Source organism: Pediculus humanus, genomic scaffold (assembly GCF_000006295.1).
Source record: "Pediculus humanus corporis 1103172108318 genomic scaffold, whole genome shotgun sequence".
NCBI classification, from domain to species: Eukaryota; Metazoa; Arthropoda; class Insecta; order Psocodea; family Pediculidae; genus Pediculus; species Pediculus humanus.
This window is the reverse complement of record NW_002987887.1, coordinates 1,012,507-1,032,788: the sequence shown is the minus strand read 5'-3', so window position 1 is coordinate 1,032,788 and position 20,282 is coordinate 1,012,507. Positions and strand designations below refer to the sequence as shown.

Below are 20,282 nucleotides of genomic sequence, written 5' to 3'. Positions count from 1 at the left end.
TTGATTATTTAAAGCAAACAATTAATTTACTTTTTTCTGTTTTGTTTTTTTTTTAGAAAAATCTTCAGGGCATGAAGAATTATAACAACAATGGGGATATTAGATATATATATATATATATGGGGCATTTATGACAATTATAAAAAGGTGCTTTTTCTTTTTTTTTTGTAAAACAACAAATCTTTTGCACCAATCGTTGAAGTAAAAGAAAGAGAGAGAGAAAGAAGATTGGCAATTTTTTTCCAAAAAGAAAAATAATTTTATTTCGAACAATAATTTGAAGATTGGATCAATTATATTAAACTTACTATTAAAGTCACACATTACACTTTAAAAAAAAAAAAAAATGAAACAAAGATTTTTAACTGTCATTAGTTTAATGGAATGATTTGATTATCGAGACATAAACCTTTACATATTTTTCTGTATTGTTTTTTTTTTTATTAATAATCATATTGTAAATGTAGCCATGTTCTTTAATCGAGTAATTAAATGTCATCAATTTATTATTATTATTATTTTGCATTTATTATTGTTAATTTTCTAACGGTTTTCTTATAATTTGTGTATATTACGTTTTGTACCTTTACAATATGATTTAGTTTCGATAAACTGTTTTTAAAATGAATATTTTCTTATTATTATTATTATTATTTAGTCGAAAGTGAAGAATTTTTTTCTATGAACATGGTATAACAATTAGATTTATCGATTATTAAAAGTATGTTTGTTTGTTTGTTGGTACAAATAAAAAAATTTATATATAATGAAAGTTTTTTAAAGTGTGTGTGTGAGTGTAAATTCAAGATTGTTTCATTTTTGCCAATCGTTATTAAATTTAAAAAAATAAACAAATTATTAGTTAAATAAATTTCCATTAAATAAATTAAATTCATCAAAAATCAGTATTATCAATTAATTTGTATAATATTTAATAATAATAATAAATAATTGTAGATGTGTATGTGTGGTGACGAGTAAAAAAAAATTTATAAAAAATAAATTATTGTAAATGTGATATTAAGGAAATATGTAAATGAACAAAAAAAGAAAAAGAAAAATAAAATTATTATTATTATTATTTATTAAAAAAAGAAATTATTTATTGTTCTTTAACGTCTCTCAAACGTCTTATAGCCGATCTTACTGATGCTGCAGCTGTGGTACTATATACCCAAGCACCACCAGCAACGGTTCTTTTACACCTTTTGCAAGACCATATACCGACGCAAGTTCTTTTCATGGATTCCTATAAGAGTGTAAAAAGATGATAATATGGGAAATATTCAAGTTTTAAAGAGAGTATGTCGTTAATAATAATGACAATTAATTACCTTTCCGCAAAAAGTACACGTATATTTTGCATGTTGTGTAATTTCCATTTTTTTAACGGTTTTACGTAAAGATGCACCGTAACGAGTACCATATTTACCAGTAATTCCCACCTTCTTCGTTCTTTTTGCCTAAAAGGTTAAATATATTAGAGTACCACGTTTTACTAATAATTAAGATGGTGAGTATAAACGTAATAATAATAATAAAACAAATTTAGTTTTAATCAAGTAAATGTTAAAAAGTTTACGAATAAAAAAATTAATAATAAAACAAACCATTTTTTTTTTTTCTATTTAAACTTAATTAAAATAGAAATTAATGTAAAAAAATTTTAATTCTATTCAATAACAACTTCCTGTTAGACACCATAGAGGTAGAAAAGAAGAAGACGTAGTGGAGGAAGTCGACATACGATAAATTCTAGTTCCACTTCGTAGGAAAAAAAAACGTTTTTTTTTTTTTTTTTTTTTTTTTATTTTTTCGTTAAGAATTTTTACCTATTTTTTCGTTTTGTTTGTTTGTTTTTAGTTTGAATTGACGACTCATGTCAATTTTATGTATTAATAATAATATTATCCGATAATAATTTAATGAATTTACAGTAAGAAAATTTTCACGAAATTAGGATATTGCAAATCTGGATGTCTCAGAGGATATAATGATTGCCGCCTCCGAACCCCAGGTAAACAATTTAGGTTATATTAGAAATTTTTTTTTAAAAATAAAATCCGTTAAAACTTTTTATGTCGAATGTAATTAAGCCGAAATATATGACGTAATCATTTTTTTAAAATATTCACGTTTAACGTTTTGTCAAATGAAATTTTCCTTTGTAACTTCTTAGGAGTTCATCCCTTTTGGGAGGCAGCAAATTTTAGAACATCCTGGGGCTATCCAGATTGGAATTCAACAACATCAGTATCAGTCAGAAAATGCATTGTCTAATCGTTTAAGTCAAGTATCTATAAGTGAAACTTCAAAGAAATCCGAATCATGGTTGTTGAGAGAAGCTACAAACGAAACGACAGAATGCGAAGAAGAATTGTTTTATTCTGGGAAAACAGTTGTTTGGTAATAAAAAAAAAACAAAATTTCATCAATTCAAAACAATATATATTCATAAAATGATAACATTAAAACTAATATTACAGGTCAATAGGTCCTGCATTAACTGAAAATAGAACAAATAGAATATTAAAATGTTGTTACACAAGCGAAACACTCGTTAAACAAGCACTTTGGTGTAATTTTCACTTATCGAAACCAGACATAATTACATCATCTATAAAAGGATCTGAAAATCCTAAACAGATTGATATTAATCTTAAAAATAATTGTAATGAAGACTTGAAGAATTGCATCTGTGTAATGGATGCTGATAGTATTAAATTTTATACAAAATCTGGGAAAGAATATTTAACAGCATTACAGTTTAAAGTATTAAAAATATGGAAAATAAAATTTGGATTGTTGTTCGAGAGAGAAGTCGAAAGGAAAGACTCTGGGGAAGAAATTGTCGATGCAATCGATTTGGGAACGGAATTGCCAACTCATTCTCCACAATCTTACATGTCTTTTAAGAATAATTCTTTCGGTGTTAGAAAATCATCAATGGAGCCATCAATGTATTTCAAACAGAAAAATTTGATGGATTTTAACGATTGTACAACATTCGGATCGACACAGTATCTAAATTTACCACCTCCCACCAATCCGGAAGATAATTCATCGCCTTTCAATTCTTCATCGTTCATTGGAACTTTTGCTCTAGAACAAAATTCAAACAATTTACCCACGATTTTTAGTTTGTCTCATCCACTAGATGAAATTTGTCCCGTTGTCGTGAAAGAAGGTATGCATTCATAATTCTTATTTCAATTCGATTTCAAACTAAATTTTCAAATGTTTTTTTTTAGATAGTCTCTCTTATGTTTCGAATCCTGAGATTGTCATCATATTCACAAGCGAATCACCATCACTTTGTATGGTATACAATAAGAAAACAAAACTTCATACTGTTTATTTGGTGAGAAAGGCTCAACCTCAAGAATCAGAAATTTGTTTGCAAAGAGAATCTGTTTTGAGCAGAACATCGAGAACTCATCAATCGTTCAATGCGACTGGTAAACCCGGTTTTCCAAATAGTGCGAGTAGCAGTTTTAATTTACAAGCAGGTCCTGGAAATCATTCTTTACCTGCGTTTTTAAGTGCCAAGTAAGTTTTTGGGAAATCTTACGCACACGCACACACACACACACATAATCGGTTTGTGTAATTTAATTGAATTTTACAGGACTAGGAAAAGTTTAGGTTTGAGTCATAACATGTTTCCAAACGTTGTCAACAGTCCGTTCACCCCTTTCGAAAGAGCACGTCACAGTTCTCCGATATCATCTAAAAACGTTTTGTCTCCCGCTTTCACTCATAATTTTTACACCCCCTCACCAAAAAGAAACGATTCGTCGATAAATAGTCCGTTTAGCGAAACTCCGAGTCGGATAGAAAGTAGAATGATGACGGAAGATATAGAATATGCCGAACCCAAACCGTTGTATCCGCAAGTCTGTCTGCAACATTTGTGGACGGAAAATTCTGGAAACGCTGGTAAAATTCAATACTCTCGTACTCGATGTTGATTTAACTCGGATTTGAATTCATCGAGTTTGTGTTTTCAGATGTTGCTGCAACAAAGGCTAGCAAAGCATTCCTGACAAAAGATCTTTGCGGTCAATCGTTTTTGTGTTATTTAATCAAAGCGAAAAATCTTCTCCATTTGTTAAAATTGAAAAAAAATAAAAACGACAACAGCAGCGTGGTTTTTTCCGAGAAAACTTTCATAAGCGCGAAAGATGGTTGCGAATTAAAAGTAATTAACGTTGTTGTCGATGACGTCATTAATTTCTAACCGAAACTGAAAGAGAACTTTTTTCATTTCAGTCGCTCAATATGATCGCCATTATCGGATTGGACGGAGGTGTCGAATTGTATTCCGGAACCGTTCACGTTGCCAAAATCCTTATATCGGGCGTGCCCAGTTGTGTGGCGACATCATCATATTTATCCGATTCGAATGCAGGGCCGACATTTTTTAAAAATACTTCTTTGAATGCTTTTCCAAAGTCCGTGAGAAAATTCTTATATTTTCAATATGACGTTCATCGAAATCGTACTGAATTTTTTTCTTTTTTTTTTTTTTTCTGAAGGAGGAGCAGTTTGCTTCCGCAATCGATACATAATCAATCGCACAGTTCTCCAGTTTTCAACGATAGTTTATCACAATTATCTCCCGTGACGACATTGGACAGTAGTTGCTACGATAAAATAACTCCTAATTTGTCCGTTAAAAGCTCCAGTATTATTTGTTCACCCCACGAAGGAACTTTAATAGCTTTAAGAGACAGTGTTGCCAGTAGAATTTCCCTCGTAAGTTTTGTGGATTTTTGTGACTTGTTGAAAAAATTTCCCCACCGTTTGTAAACATTTGTGTGTGTGTGTGTGTCTGATTTTAGGAATTCAGCACTGGAATTATTTTTAGATTGGAACTTCCAAATTTTGGAAATTCTCCAATGATAAAAAGTTGCCTTAACGCTCTCCGACAAGTTTTACCCAACGATGTTTTTATTAAATTATCCGTCAAATGGTATTGCACGAGAAACGTACCCGGTTGTCAAAATGTCGACATGGAAGAAGAATGGTCCATGTTTTCCGACGTCTTATTCGGTACATATTTAAAAATTCAACCTTGAGCGTCTCACGGGAAAAATAGGAAAATTATTGTCCTTTTTTTTAAATTTTCGACAGATTTGATGGGATACGACGTGGAATTTCTCAAAGGAACAAAATCGGATGTTGAAAAGAGTCCGGTCGTAAGAGCGAAAAAGCTAAAAAAATGTGAAAAAAGCGGAGACGAAGATTGGAATTATTTAATCGAATCCAAACACCACGAATTGTGTTACGATCAAACTTTAAGTATGCTAAGAATGGGACAATCGAATGCGGAAACGGAAATGCAAACGGATATGGAAAATTCTTGCAGCATCACGGAAACTCCATCGATTTCAAATCGGAGTAATAATAATAATAACCCGGATGGGAGATGTGATTTTTTCGACGCGAGTAGGACACCCATCGAAAAAACTAGACAGTACGGTTGTGGGAAAAAATTGAAATCGTCATTCGTGAGGTATCAGGATAAAAGTAGTTTGGAATCCATAGATGAAACTCCCATGCAACCGAAACCGTCGTTTAGTAAAGCTAAATTAACGGCACACAAATTTAAAATGTGTTTAGATCAAGGTATGTGAACAAAAAAAAAAAAAAAGGGGGGGGGGGAATCCATTTCTTGAGAGTGTAGAAAAAAAAACGTTTTTGTTTGTTTGTTTTTCGCTAGCGGAAAGTTCTCCAGTACAATCCGTAGAAACTTCTCAATGCGAAGATTCCATTTACGTGAATAAGAAAAGTCCGCTCTATTCATTTTCCTATTTCGTTTTGTTTTCCCTACATTTGCTCTACGAAGACATGAAATTGAATCATTTGAAGAAAAGATTTCTCGCGGATTTGGTTAAAATTCTACATCACGTCGCGTCCGATTTGAAACTTTCCGAATACGTTCACCATTACTGGATGGATTTTCCGAACAAGTGTTCGTTCAGTCAGTCTAACCTTATGGGAAAACCCCTTTTTGAAATCGCCAATTATCCGCCTTCGTTCGCGAAAACTCCCCCCAACATATACCTTCATTTGTACAACATGTTGCAAAAGAAAAAAGTGGATCCTTTCCCGTACATTTTCAAAATAAATAATCGGACGAGGGATTTGATTCAGGTACACGAATTTAATCCTTATTTTTGATTGGTGAAAATTTTAAAATGAAATACTAAATCGTCTCTTTTTTTTTTTTTTTTTTTTAGATTATCGGATTGTTGTCTTACGGCTACGAAAATCCCGGGATTTCGATGGATTCCCTAATTAATTTTATAAATTTTGGCAAATCCGAAAAACCGTTGGACAAAGGGAAATCTCCCAGGTCTCGGAGTCACAGACCCATTCCGCATAGAGTCATGCAACTCATGGTGCAAATGGGTAAGGGAGAGGGAGAGGGAAGGGAAGGGGAGGGGAAATTTAAGGGGATATTAATGAGGATTTTTTCTTCGCAGGAATAACTCAAGATAGCATGCAATCCCTTCCTCCGGGCGTTTCACTAATCCTTTTCGAAGCTTTGTACAGTTGCAGAGATAATCCCGGTTTCGGTTGGTCAAAGGAAGCTTATAAATTAGCCATGAGACACGATTTGGCTTCTTTTTGTCGTCAAAATTGCAAGGAAGAAGTCGGTGAGAAAACGACGGGTTTTGTAATTTAATGGAATGCTGATAGCTATTATTATCATTATCATTTTTTTTCTTCGTTTCGAAGGACCCACCAATGAATTGATCATGCCTTCTTCCTCTTCGAATTCTAAAAGTAACAGCACGATACGAGTGAGCATGGATTTAGAAGAAGACGGAATGGAAGATTTGTCCAACATGGACGTTCTCAAGTTAAGGTTCAGCACGGATCAGAGAGTTTTAGAAGCGAGGAGAATGTTGCAATCGGCTCAACCCGTTAAAATTTCGATACAGCAAAGGCCCGACGTCAACGATCACGAATTCATGCAAGAACAGGAAAAGCATTTGTACGCAATATGCCTGAGAACGATGGCGCTTCCCGTCGGGAGGGGAATGATGACGGTGAGGAGTTCGACTCCCGTCATAACGGAAAAACTACCCATACCGCCTCTGTGTTTGACCGGAAGAGTTCCGCCCACGGGAAAAGTCGTCGACATGTCACACATAGAAGTGTCTTCGAACATGAACGTTTGGCCTTTGTTTCATAACGGCGTGGCAGCGGGTTTGAAAATTTCACCGAACGCTTCCGATATAGATTCCCAGTGGATTATTTACAACAAGCCAAAGACGAACAACGAAGAATTAATTGAACACGCGGGGTTTTTAATGGCGTTGGGATTTAACGGTCACTTGAGCAATCTTCAAGACACGAGTATTTTTCATTATTTGATTAAATTCCACGAAATGACCAGCGTCGGATTGCTGTTGGGCATAGCAGCATCGAAAAGAGGTATTTCCAACAGAAAAGAAAATTTCAAATCGAATCGCTCAAGAACGAAACCATTCATTCCCTATCTCTCTCTCTCTCTCTCTCTCTCTTTCAGGCACAATGGATCCTTACATGGTGAGAATCGTAAGCCTTCACATAGAAGCCATGTTACCTCCGACGGGTATCGAAATCGACGTCGACGTCGTCGTCGAACCCGCAGCATTGGTTTCACTTGGATTTTTATATCAAGGCACGGCTCATAGACACATAGCTCAAGTTCTTTTGCAAGAAATCGGTGAGTCGAATTTTTCCCGGGGATTCGGGGGTAGTAGAATCAGAATTAAATTAATTATCGGATTTACAGGAAGACCTCCTGGACCGGAAATGGCAAACAGCGTAGATAGAGAAAGTTATTCGTTAGCCGCAGGTTTAGCACTGGGATTGGTCGTTTTCGGAAGAGGAGCTAAACTATCAGGTTAATTTTTTTTTCTTTTCTGGGGGAGGTGGTGGGGGGGGGGATTTTAAAATTAGACCAACGAATTTTTGTTATTTTTCAGGTTTAGGAGATATGGCCATCGCTGACACTCTTCATCATTACATGGTGGGCGGTCCGAAAAGACCGTATTTAGGTTCTCAAAGGGAAAAATATAAAACTCCGAGTTTTTTAATATGGGAAGGAGATTTAGTGAACACTCACGTGACCGGTCCGGGTGCCGTTTTGGCATTGGGAATGTTGTATTTTAATACCGGTAATAAGTAAGCAGAATATTTTAAAGTATTTATTTAAATTAAAAAGGGGAGGGGAGGGAGGGATCGAGGGGGAGGGGAAAAAGATATTTCAAAACAAACTCCGCCCCCTTTTTTTTTTTTTTTCCAGAGCCGTGGCCGAATGGCTCAAAGCTCCCGAGACGCAACATCTTTTGGAAGCAGTTTTACCGGATGCTCTTCTACTGAGAACTTTGGCCAAGGGTCTCATCATGTGGAACGAAATCGAACCTACCGAAAATTGGGTCATGAGTCACGTACCTGAATTTATTCGCCCCTACGTTCTAGTCAAACCCGAACCCAACTCCGACAAATGCATCGATTACGAAACTATGGAGTTAGTAAAAGTCATTTAAGGTTTTTATCCGTGTCGTTTTTTCCTTTTTCCGGAAGTAATCAAATTTTCTTTTATAGTCAAGCCTACTGTAACATAGTTGCCGGCGCTTGCATGGCCATAGGATTAAGATTTGCCGGATCTGCTTACGACGAAGCATTCGAAGTATTGTTGTCGTATGCGAAAATGTTTACTTCTCTACTGGGTAAAAACATTGGCGAACTCTGCGGAAGGTCGACGATCGAAACATGTCTCAACGTTATCACTCTGTCCTTGGCAATGGTATCTCACGCTTGAATTTTCCAGAAAAAGTTTTCCCGGTTTTTCCTTATTATTATTATTATTATTATTTTATAAATTTTCCAAGGTGATGGCCGGAACGGGAGACATCGAGGTGTTGAGATTGTGCCGATATTTGCGTTCAAGAGTCGGTCCTACAAACACGGTCGTGACTTACGGTTCTCATTTAGCCACCCACATGGCCATTGGCCTCTTGTTTCTCGGCGGAGGTGCGTACACTCTATCGACTTCACCGGATGCCATAGCCGCACTCTTGTGCGCTTTTTATCCCAAGTGGCCCATTCACAGCAACGATAATCGGTAAACGACGATGCGAATTTCTTGCGACGGGTATTGCATTACAGATGACCGATGATGAAAATTTTTTACTTTTCAGGTATCACCTTCAAGCTTTTCGACATTTGTACGTACTGGCGATCGAATCCAGGCTCCTCTTGCCGCGGGATATCGATACGAGAACGCTTTGTTACGCTCACATAACTTGCGTTTTCCTCGACGTTCCTTTTTACAAGGGTAACGTTATTAAACTACGAGCACCTTGTCTGCTACCCGAACTGAGCACTCTCAAAGAAGTAAGTTTATGAATTATAACATCTTGAACGAACGACAGTCGAAACATTCTTGGAAAATTTTTAATTTAACGTTTTTTTCCCCCCCTCCTCCCTTAAAGGTACGAATAGACGACGGCAGGTATTGGTCGATAGTTTTCAACCGGGATAAAAATTGGGATGATTTCATCAACATATTGTCCGAATGTAGTTTCGTCGACGTGAAACAAAAAGCAGGTTGTTTGTCTTACTTGGAAGATCCTCAAGGTTTTCGAAGTCTTTTGGCACAGACGTTGACGAGCGATGACGTCATACCGTGGACGATAAGAGTAAGGGAGAGAGAGCGAGAGGGAGAGAAAGAGAGAGAGAGAGAGAATACAAAGTTTTTTTTTTTTTTTTTCAGGTGGAAACAATTTTTGGGTTTTCATCCGATCCTATATTGGTCAATTTCACGCAGTATTTTTTAGAGGGGAGGGAAAACGAAAACAACAAGGAAAACGTGGAAAGTAAAATGATAGTTTGGCTCACGTACATAGCATACTATTGTTTGACGAAAGATAAGCTATCACTTTTACCCATTTGGGTATCTTTGCTCAAAGTGAGTGGAAAAAATAATTTTTGCTACCGTTCAAGCAACCGCAAGAAAGGAAACGATTTAATTTGTTTTTTTTTGCTAGGCGGGACAAAATATATTCACGAACGCGTCGTCGCTGGACGTTTGGCAATTGAAATTAATGTGGACTCAAGCGTTACGTCATTCGGGAAGCAACAGTTCGAGTTCATTGATTCCCCCCGATATCGTACTGCCAGCAAAACAATTTTGTCAAAAATTATTCGAATCGTGGGAATCCGGTAGGTATATTACTTGGACTCGTGTCTAATTTTGCGCTCCGTCAGAGAAACAGTAAAAATTCTGTTTTTTCCAGAAATATTCGATTTGCTCAAGGATTATCTCAAAGATTCGGATTTGGATCCGAAGAGTAAAAATCAGGATAAATTAACGGCTTATCTAACGTTTCACGACATTCCCAGGTTGAAGGACTTAAATAAATGTTTGAACGAAGAAGGTGAGTGCAAGTGATGGGAGATTAACGATTGATTGATTGATTGAATGATTGATTGATTGATTTTCGATTTACGTACAGGTACGGAAAAGATAATAATGGAATTGGTAAATCGTAATCTACCGCCGTCGGCCATAATGAAATTATCAAGAATTCTAGGAAATTTTCATTAAAGGTTAAACAAACAAAGTTTTTCTTTTGTATATTATAAGAAAATAAATAAATAAAATTATTAAAAGAAGGGTTTTCTTTTTTTTGGGGGGAGGGGAGGGGGGTTAATAAGGGGGGCGGTAATTTGTGGGGGGAAAAAAAATTTTGGAATTTTAATTATTATGAATTAGAAGTGGTGGCGGGGGTGGGGGGTGGGGATTTAAAAAAGCAGACGATATGTAAAAACAAGAAGGGGAGACAATCAATACTACCAACCCAAAATTTTTTTTTTTTATTATTTTTTCGGGGACGAATAAACAAAAGGCAAACTTTTTTTTTTTTTTTGTTTTGTTTTGTTTTGTTTTGTTTCGATAAAGTTATGGATTGATGTAAAAATTTTTGTGGTTAAATATTTGTCAAATTTTACTAATTATTATTATTATTTTCTGTTTTTTTTTTCTTTTTTTTTTTTTTTTCTCTACTCTGGGGGGGGAGGGGAAGGTGAGAATAATAATCTCACAATCCAATGCATATCTCCAAGAATTCTAGGTATGTTTTAAGGAGTGCACAATGCATATCTCCATCATCTTATTTTTTAGATCGTTTTAAATGTACGACAACAACGAAAAACGTTTACGTTAAATCCCCGAAAGATGATCCTAATAAACCTCCGCTTAGACTTAACATACCAATGGAAGATGTGATAAAACAAGAACAGCAACAACAACAACAACAACAACAACAAACATTCATTTCGTACGAAACAAAAGGGGAATTAAATAATAATAATAATAATAATTTAACAGAATCTAAAACGAAAAATCTTTTAACGTGTCAAAACAATACAACAACAAATTATACGAAAAATTTCAACGGTAACAATAATAATAATAATAATAATAATAATAATAATAAAAATTTGGAAAAATCCGAAAGCGATACGTATTTAACTAATTATTATAAAGGAGATATAACGGATGAAAAAAATAAAAAAATTTTCATTCAAAATTTTCAAAATGTCCCGTGTAAGGATTTTAATGACATTTATAAAGGAAATGTACACGATCCCGTACATAATTTATTAACCACCAATTGTTTCGATGGAAAATTATATGATAAAAAAAATATAACGGAATTGAATACGTCACCGTCATCGTCACCGTCATCGCCACCGTCACCGTCAAACAATAATAATAATAATAATAATAATAATGATCAATATGAAACGGGTAAAAAATCATCATTATCATCATCAAACGATAGAGAACAAAATGACGATAATACCACCAACGCCACAACAACGGGTTTATATATAATTATAGATTTACCTTACGGTGAACAACAACAACAACAACAACAATCTAATCCCACGTCTGAACAAATGGTTCAAAACGTAGTAACAACGACAGATTTGGAAAATGATGAAAAAAAAAATAAAATTATGAAAAAAATTAATAATAATGATAATGATAATAAGAGTAAAAGTTTAATTTGTTTAACGAATAAAATGGATGACGTACGATCGAATCCAAATGTTAAATTTCAGGTTCACGAAATCGACGAACCTTCAACCTACGTATTTCATTTGAAAATAAATAAAAAAAATTCACATGATAAAATCTATTCTGAACAATCCGTTAAAGAACCTGGACTGGGGAATGAAGTAGTCGAAGAAGAAATACCTTATAAATCGAAAAGCGTACCTGCATTATCCGCAACGTCAACGGCTGAACCTTTAGAAGTTGAAATAAGGACGATAGATGAACCTTTGGAAGAGGTTAAATACACGCAGGATAAAATTCAACATCGTTTATATAATGAAAAAAAAGATTTGAGAAAATTAAAAGGGAAATCGCCATCGTGGACGAAGAAAAAATATAATAGAGTCGAACAAAATTATAAAAATAAAAATTTTTCATCACATAAAAAAAATTATTATTATCATTCGGATTTCGATGACGAAACGGAAACGAATAATCAAAAAGATTTATTTAATTATCATCATCATCATCATCATCATTCGACAAACGAAAATAAAAATAAAGATGGCGAATATCAGCAACAACAACAACAACAACAACAACCAGAAATATCCGAAGGTTCGTTTCCTCAAGATGAAAATTATTTTAAATCCGATGAAAATTTATTAAATAAAAATCTCAAAGGAAAGGTAATAAATACATTTTTTTTTTTTTAATGTTGGCAACAAAAATCAGGCGTGCCATCCTAAAAAAAAAAAATTTTTTTTGTTTCAGTTAAGAAAAAAAGTTAAAGGAGGATGTAAAACTTATGAAAACTACGTGCAAAACTACGACGGAACTCATACTAATAATAATAATAATAATAATAATAATCAATTTAGTAATTATTATTATAATAAAAACTACACCAATAATAATAATAATAATATTAAGAAAAAAAAAATTAAAAAATGGGACGGGACAGAGGAAGGAAAAGATGAGGAAAATGATTATGGTAGCGTAATGGATAAAAATCAAGACGTCGTGCAAAATAAATTAAAAGCGAAAACGTATGAAAAAAAAGATGAGGATGGTATTGATGACGTCGATCGTAAACGAAATAATACAATGACGTATAATAAAACTAATAATAATAATAATAATAATAATAATAATATTAGTGATAAAACAAAGAAAAACGTGAAATTTTCCGACTCGCAAAATGTAAATTCGGGTAAGCAAATATGTAAAGATAATTCTTCTGAACGGGTAGAATTTCATACGGCGGGAAACGTAGTTAAAATATCATCATTATCATCATCACCACCACCACCACCACCATCGGAACGACCTCGGTCTTCATCGTGTTATCCAATCGGGTATTCCGTCGCTCACCCTCCGACTTTAAATGCTGTCACGGTGGGTCGTGGTAGAGGGTTAGGCGTGAGAACAAAAAAAAAAAATTCGATTCTAATAAATTCTAAATTAGATGATAATAATAATAATAATAATAATAATAATAATGATAACGAATCCGGTGGTAGTAGTCCGACGACGATAAAACAATATGATAAATTTAACGAAAATTTAATTTTCTTTCCGAGAAAGGAAAAATTGTTTCATAATTGTTTCATTTCGCCATTGTTAAATTCATCGTGCGATGAGGAAAAAAAAAAAAAAAAAAAAAAAAAAAACGCGTCGAAAAAAACTGCCGTTGTCGATAATAATAATAATGATAATAATAATGATGATGATGATGATGATGAGGGACAAATAGAGGAAAATTCGGGGAAAATTGTTAAAGTGCGTTGTAGAAATAATTTGATAGAAAGGAAAAGCGAAACGTTCGTCGATAGTTTAACCGTGATGAAAAAAGTGAAAGAAATTGTTAATTTTGATTTGAATAACGCTATTAAAATCTTTGAAGGCAGAAACAAAGACGCGACAACAACAACGACGACGACGACAACCTCCGTCCTCCAACTCAAAAACGAAGAAAATTGGGAAATCGATAAAGAAGAATTAGAAAAATGTATGGCCGTACAAAAAGCTAAAATGATCGAAGATGTTTTAAAATCTAACACCACGCAGTTTAATCGCGAAGGAACCCCCATGTTCGAGTCCATAAATAATAATAATAATAATAATAATACTAAAAAACCGTTAAAAATAGATAATGATGATGATCCGATAGAAAAATTACTACCGGGAAAAAATATTGTTATATCGACGTCAATACTGAACAACACGACGGCGGATTCCGCCGTTGTTTTCAACGAAACGAACGAAACGTTCGATGTGGATTTTAAAGAATTAAATAAATCAAATTATAAAAATATTGAAAATTATGAATTTATGAATCCCGACATTTCATCCATTAATATATCCGCAAAAACTGATGCGATCGATACGATTATTAATTCTGTTAAAAAACCGATAACGAACGTTTTGGAAATGAGAAGTGGGGATTCCATATTGGTTTACGACGAATTGACGCAAAGTTGGAAAGTTGATTATACGATATTGGAAAAAAGAGAAGAGCAATTGAGAGAGGAAGAGGAATTGAATAAAAGGAGCGAATTGATATTGGAAACAATTGAAAAAATTGAAAAGGAAACCATTCCGAAGATACCCAGGCCGAATTCTCGCGAGAAAAAAATTTTCGATTATGCATCGGAAAAATGGAAAAATTACGAACCGTCGCAAGAGAAAACGTCGAAAACGAAACCGTTTTTTAAAGAATCCGATGCCGAGGAAATACGTAAAAAAAATTCGGATATGTATAATAATTTGTTTGTCGTTAATAAAAAAGATGCCAAATCCGATACAATTAGAAAGGATGCACCCGGTTTGAATCCGTCGAAAGTGATTAACGAACCGCCAGACAAAAATATTAATTCGGGTGTTACCAAATATGCTGCCGGTGATAAAAGTGATTCCGGGAAAACGCCTCCGAAAGACCCGCAAACACCATTGAAAGAAGATGGAAAGAAAAAAAAAAACGAGGGAAACGTGATGGAAGATGACGGGTATTGGGGATCGTTTTTAAGAAGAACTATTCTTCCATATGATAAACCTATTACGAATAAAAAACCATCAATTCCTCCTCCCGCCAACAACGAACAGGGAAAGAAAGAACTCCCGAGGAAAAGAATACCATTTTCCTTACCGAAAATCGAAAATCCGATAATTCCTCAACCCAAAGTACCACCTCCCATGTCGATCCCGAAAGATAAAACCGATCCGCCCAAACCGGCTACCACTAATAAAACACCTCAATCCACGAATTATAAAATTAAAATCCCATCGATTCCTGTTTCATCGTGGATTGGAAAACCCAAACCTAAATCGAATCCGAAAAACAAAAGCACGGAACAAGAAAATTCGGAAAAAAATGTCAAAATCCCACCGACTCCTCCTAAATCTACGGAAAAAAATGAAAGCACTCCTCCTTCGCAGAAAGCTCCAGAAACGAAAATCCCTCCATCTTCGATCCTTCCAAATCCATCCAATATAGCACCGGAAAAAATTATTCCAAAAACTGAAGATTCTAAAATTAAATCTCCTCCATTGTCGAATCCTTTAGAAAAAGAAAAAACTCCACAGGTCTCGAATAAACCAGAGACGACTCCAAATCCTAACGTTAATCCTCTTCCTCCTCCTCCTCCTTCTCCGCCCAATCTTCCAAAGCCATCAAATCCAGTACCGGAAAAAGTTTCAAAATTTTCAATCATAACAGATCGTTTTAAACCGAAAACTACACCGAGTACACAAGAAAAGCCTCCAACCCCACCACCACCGTCACCCCCGATTATTCAAAATCCAAATAATCCTTTAGATAAAACTCCTTCGACTTCGTCCACGCCTCAACCACCGGCAAAGCCTCCACCTTCACCACCACCAATCATTCAAAAACCAAAAAATCCTTTAGATAAAACTCCGCCAAGTTCTACCACGCCGCCTACCTCGCCTCAACCACCACCATCAACTACTCCAAATCCGAAAAACCCTCCTGATAAAACTCTTCCAACAACTCCAACCCCTCCCAAATCATTAAATCCGGAAAAAAATTCGGATTCCCCTAAAATTTCCCAAAGTACAACAGGGGTGAAAACGTCACCCAGCTCCGATTCGCCTAAGGCTTTTTGCTCCGATCAGAGCGTGACGTCAACGGTAAAAGAATCAACATCTGCTGAAAATAATCAATCGAAAGCGTCTGAACTACCCCCATCGGTCGATCCACCGCAAACAAATTCGGAAAATTCAAAATTATGTCAAACGATAAAAACTCCTAATCAAGATAATTCACCATTAAAAATATACAATTCCGTTAATAATAATAATAATAATAATAATGATAAACAAGGGTTAGAAAATCAAACGAGTAAAAATGTGACGAAAAAATCATCCGAACATTACATATCGGAAAATATACTTGAAATGTCAAAAAATAATTTGAAGGAATTCAATTCGAAAGTGAAAAATAATAAAGGGGAAACGGTTAAATTGAATATAACGACGGATAAGAGAACGCCATCGAAAATCATAGAAATAAATTTGAATAAAAAATTCGGGGAAAATTTGAATGGGAAAAAAAAAGACGCGTCGGAGAAAAAATCAAAAAAAAATGTCGAGTCTAATAAAAAAACGGTTAAAGAATCGGAGAAAAAAATCAAAGACGCACACGAAAATAGGAAATTTTATAAAAAATTTGAAAAATATAAAACGCCCTTCAGCGATCCGGATTACGAAGAAAAATCCCTGAAAATCTATTCGGATACGGAAAACAATCCGAATTTGAAAAAGTTAAATAATTGGAATAAAACGTTGGTTTTGCAAGATGTCACGAAACCGTCGGAAAGCATCGAAACGTGGTTGAAAGACGAAACGGATAAAATGGCGACGTTATTACTCAAAGTGTTACAAGAAGCCGCGGATAGCAAACCGAAAAAAAAACAAACTCAAATAAAAAGCAAAGGGGTGACGGGAAACGCGACGAACAAAGATAATCCGTATGATAACATAAGGAAAAAACAAGAGAAAAATCCGGAAAATTTTTTAATCAAAGTACGATCCTCCGTCAACATCGGTTTGGATTCGGATAAAAATTATAAAATAATCGAAGGAGCAAAGGGAAAAATAAAAACGAAATCGTCGGGGAAAAACGTTAGGGGAGTGTCGCTACCCGTACAATCGGGACAATCATCCGAAATCGTCGTCGATGACAACGGGAAAACGTCAACGGAAAAAAAAACAACGCTCCCATCGGTATCATCATCATCATCATCATCTTCTTTGAAACCGTCACAAAACGAGGGACAACAAATATGTTACAACGAACTTAAATCCGAAGTAAACATGAACACTTTGGCACCTAGTTTTTTAACAAAAGATCATACGGTACCTAAAATTTTCAGCGATTTAACAGATGAAATACCTGGACCGGAAATATTAAAGAAAATATCAAGCGCGTGGAAATGGTTTCCGGTAATCGGTTCTCAATTGACCATATTCACACTCTTTAGATCTTTTCAATTAGGTACGATTTTCCCTTATTACTACCACTATTATTATTATTATAAATGTAATAATTGTACGCGAAAATATTAAAATTTCAGTGAGTTTGAGTTCCGCCATTTTTTCTTCTGATGAAATGTGTAAAAAAAAAAAAAAACAATCCCTGAATAAACTTTTCAATAAATACGGACCTATAGTAAACCTTCAGGGACCCCTGAGCGGAAACATAATACTACTTCATAAACCTGAACATTTATCAGCTGTTTTCGAACAGGATTCACTTCCGTTCATAAGATCAGTTTTGGATTCATTGGAATTAAGCAGACAAGAAGCAGAAGAAAAAATAAGCATCGCTCTACCCACTGATTGGTTAATATTTTGTTTTCCCCATCATTTCCACCCCCCACCTACATTATTTGTTCGTTTAACGGTTTTTTTTTTTTTTGTATTCCAGGAATACTCCAGAATGGAATCATTTGAGAAAATTAACAGCGGATTCAATGATATTAGAATACGATAAATTTTTCGAATTTGTCGATCTCGCTGGAGATTCTCTCATAAGCGTTATAAAACATTGTAAAAACGGTCAAAATACAGTCTCGGATGATTTCATGGAAGAAATAAAAAGATGGAGTCTGGACGGTGAGCCTCCCCTTAAATTTCCCCCCTTCCCACCACAACAAAACCTAACAAAATTTTTTTTTTAAGGTTTATCTCGAGTTTTATTTACGAAATCGTTAAGCTTATCAGAATCGAAAAATTGGAATTCGAATACTTTATACGAACCTGATAAATTATTTAACGCCGTACAAGAAGCGAGTAATTATTTAACGAAATGCGAAAAAGGTTTTCAACCCTGGAGAATAATGGTTACGCCATCTTTGGTCGGATTAGGACAAGCTTATCGTACATTATCAACGTGGGCGTGATAAGAATTTTCCTTCTCGCGGCGTGGGAGAAATGAAAAGTGACCATTTTCCATCTTTTTTTTTTTTTTTTGTTTTAGAATATTATCGAAACAATTATATCAAGCGGAAATGAGTTTAAAACATAAAAATGACGTTTTGATAAAAAGCGGGGGTCAGACGAGTAATAGTAATAATAATAATAATAGCGAACTTACCTTAATTGAAAATATGTTGCTCTTCGATGGAATGACATCCGAAGAAATAACGTGCAATCTTATTGACATCCTTATTTTAGGAAGCGGAGTCGTAATTTTCCCATTTTCTTTACACTTTTCCGAAACCTGAAAATAATAATAATAATAATAATGTTTTATTGAATTTTTTGTCAGGCGTCATCAGCTCTAGGATTTTTACTCTATCATTTGGCACAAAATGTGAAAGCGCAACAGAAATTATCGAAAGAGGGAAAGGAAATATTGCCGGAAAAAACGACGAAATTAAACATACAAAAATTACATTCAATGAAATACATGCAGGCGTGTATTAAGGAAAGCATGAGATTAAACACACCGTATCCGTTATTTTTTAGACTTTTACAAAACGACATATTCATATCGAATTACATCGTACCAAAAGGGGTCGGCATATGCGAAAATTATTTTCTTTTTCGCCGGAGAAATTCTCGCTAACTAACGATTAAAAAATAATTTTCAGACGTACGTCGTCATGGATTCAAGAGTTTTCGGTATGAGAGAGCAATTTTTCGAAGAACCTGATAAATTCATACCTGAAAGATGGTTAAACGATGATAAGTGGATGCAAAACGCACACGCTTTCTCATCTTTTCCTCTCTGTCACGGTCCGAAATCGGATTTGATAAAAAGAATAATCGAAATGCAATTGTGCGCATGCGTTGCCAAGGCACGTTATCAATTAAAAATGTCCGTTAAAAAAAAAACCGTTATTTTCTATCGATCTTTTAAATAATTAACTAATTAACTAACTAACTAACTAAAAAAAATTAATGGAGCAAACAAAACTCGGTTGTTCAGTGACAAAACGCAAAAACTAATTTTTACGACTTTTGTGATTTTCGATGCAGAAAATGACGGCGGCATTAAAAAAAACTAAAAATCCCACTTTTACTCACTAGGCCGACATGTTTGTTTGTTTTTTAACGTATACGTATTATTTTCATTTCAGATAATAAGAAACTTTGAAATAGAATATCATTTTGGTGAAATTGTCGGAACGGAAAATTTCATATCGTTTCCGGAAAAACCGTTAAAATTAAATTTTATCGATAGAAACGATTAATCGTTATTACGATATATCGATTATATAAAGTTATCGTGGGGTATTTCGTACGTTTTTTACATTTTTTTTTTTTATTTGTGATTTTGTGTTTATTTTTACAAATTTTTTTTTTTTTAAAGTTTCATTAATTTGATAATTATTTACAACAACAACAACAGCAACAAACATAATAATAATAATTATTATTAATGATGATAATAATAATAACAGTAGAAATGTAAATTAAACATAATATTTAAAATATTTTTTAAATAAATAAAGGAGGAATACTATTAATAGAAAAAAATTGTAAAGTTTAATTAATTAATTAATTAATAAAGTAGTTGTAGTTAATAATAATAATAATAATATGAAAAAAACGTTTTTTGTTAAAAGAGTTATCTTATGATTTTATATAATTGATGGTGGATTAAATTGTAAAAAAATTTGTTTAAATATTATATATATGAATGGTTAGTAATAATGTTTGAATTATTAACAAAATAAATTTT

The 20,282-nt window shown here is 34.0% G+C and overlaps 3 protein-coding genes across 3 annotated transcripts; 2 read left to right on the top strand and 1 right to left on the bottom strand.

Moving 5' to 3' along the window:
- Window positions 1–1,086: 1,086 nt before the first annotated feature.
- On the bottom strand, window positions 1,087–1,666 carry Phum_PHUM603320 (60S ribosomal protein L37A, putative). Its single transcript, XM_002432835.1, has 3 exons — window positions 1,611–1,666; window positions 1,335–1,463; window positions 1,087–1,249 (listed from the first exon to the last, which is right to left on the bottom strand). Exons 1-3 carry the CDS (start codon window positions 1,611–1,613, stop codon window positions 1,103–1,105), a joined length of 279 nt encoding a protein of 92 aa, XP_002432880.1. The 5' UTR covers window positions 1,614–1,666; the 3' UTR covers window positions 1,087–1,102.
- Window positions 1,667–1,993: 327 nt separating this feature from the next.
- Phum_PHUM603310 (anaphase-promoting complex subunit, putative) lies at window positions 1,994–10,612 on the top strand (the record flags this gene model as incomplete). The annotated part of the gene is made up of 28 exons (XM_002432834.1): window positions 1,994–2,017; window positions 2,180–2,406; window positions 2,487–3,187; window positions 3,252–3,485; window positions 3,646–3,966; window positions 4,038–4,110; window positions 4,144–4,225; window positions 4,273–4,454; window positions 4,605–4,758; window positions 4,845–5,055; window positions 5,195–5,198; window positions 5,315–5,518; window positions 5,733–6,159; window positions 6,246–6,407; window positions 6,476–6,665; window positions 6,748–7,449; window positions 7,544–7,727; window positions 7,797–7,903; window positions 7,986–8,184; window positions 8,306–8,530; window positions 8,608–8,809; window positions 8,895–9,127; window positions 9,204–9,399; window positions 9,498–9,704; window positions 9,779–9,973; window positions 10,053–10,227; window positions 10,302–10,442; window positions 10,521–10,612. 28 exons carry the CDS (start codon window positions 1,994–1,996, stop codon window positions 10,610–10,612), a joined length of 6,054 nt encoding a protein of 2,017 aa, XP_002432879.1.
- Window positions 10,613–11,115: 503 nt separating this feature from the next.
- Phum_PHUM603300 (uncharacterized protein) lies at window positions 11,116–19,791 on the top strand (the record flags this gene model as incomplete). Its single annotated transcript, XM_002432833.1, has 10 exons — window positions 11,116–11,464; window positions 11,555–12,759; window positions 12,845–17,588; window positions 17,668–17,935; window positions 18,021–18,208; window positions 18,275–18,485; window positions 18,573–18,780; window positions 18,864–19,112; window positions 19,189–19,434; window positions 19,678–19,791. 10 exons carry the CDS (start codon window positions 11,116–11,118, stop codon window positions 19,789–19,791), a joined length of 7,782 nt encoding a protein of 2,593 aa, XP_002432878.1.
- Between the last annotated feature and the right edge of the window lie 491 nt (window positions 19,792–20,282).

Excerpts from the sequence above, each read along its gene's own strand:
- Phum_PHUM603320 (XM_002432835.1), bottom strand. Across the intron at positions 1,250-1,334 it reads CGTGTACTTTTTGCGGAAAG|GAATCCATGAAAAGAACTTG; the intron begins GTAATTAATTGT and ends ACACTCTTATAG.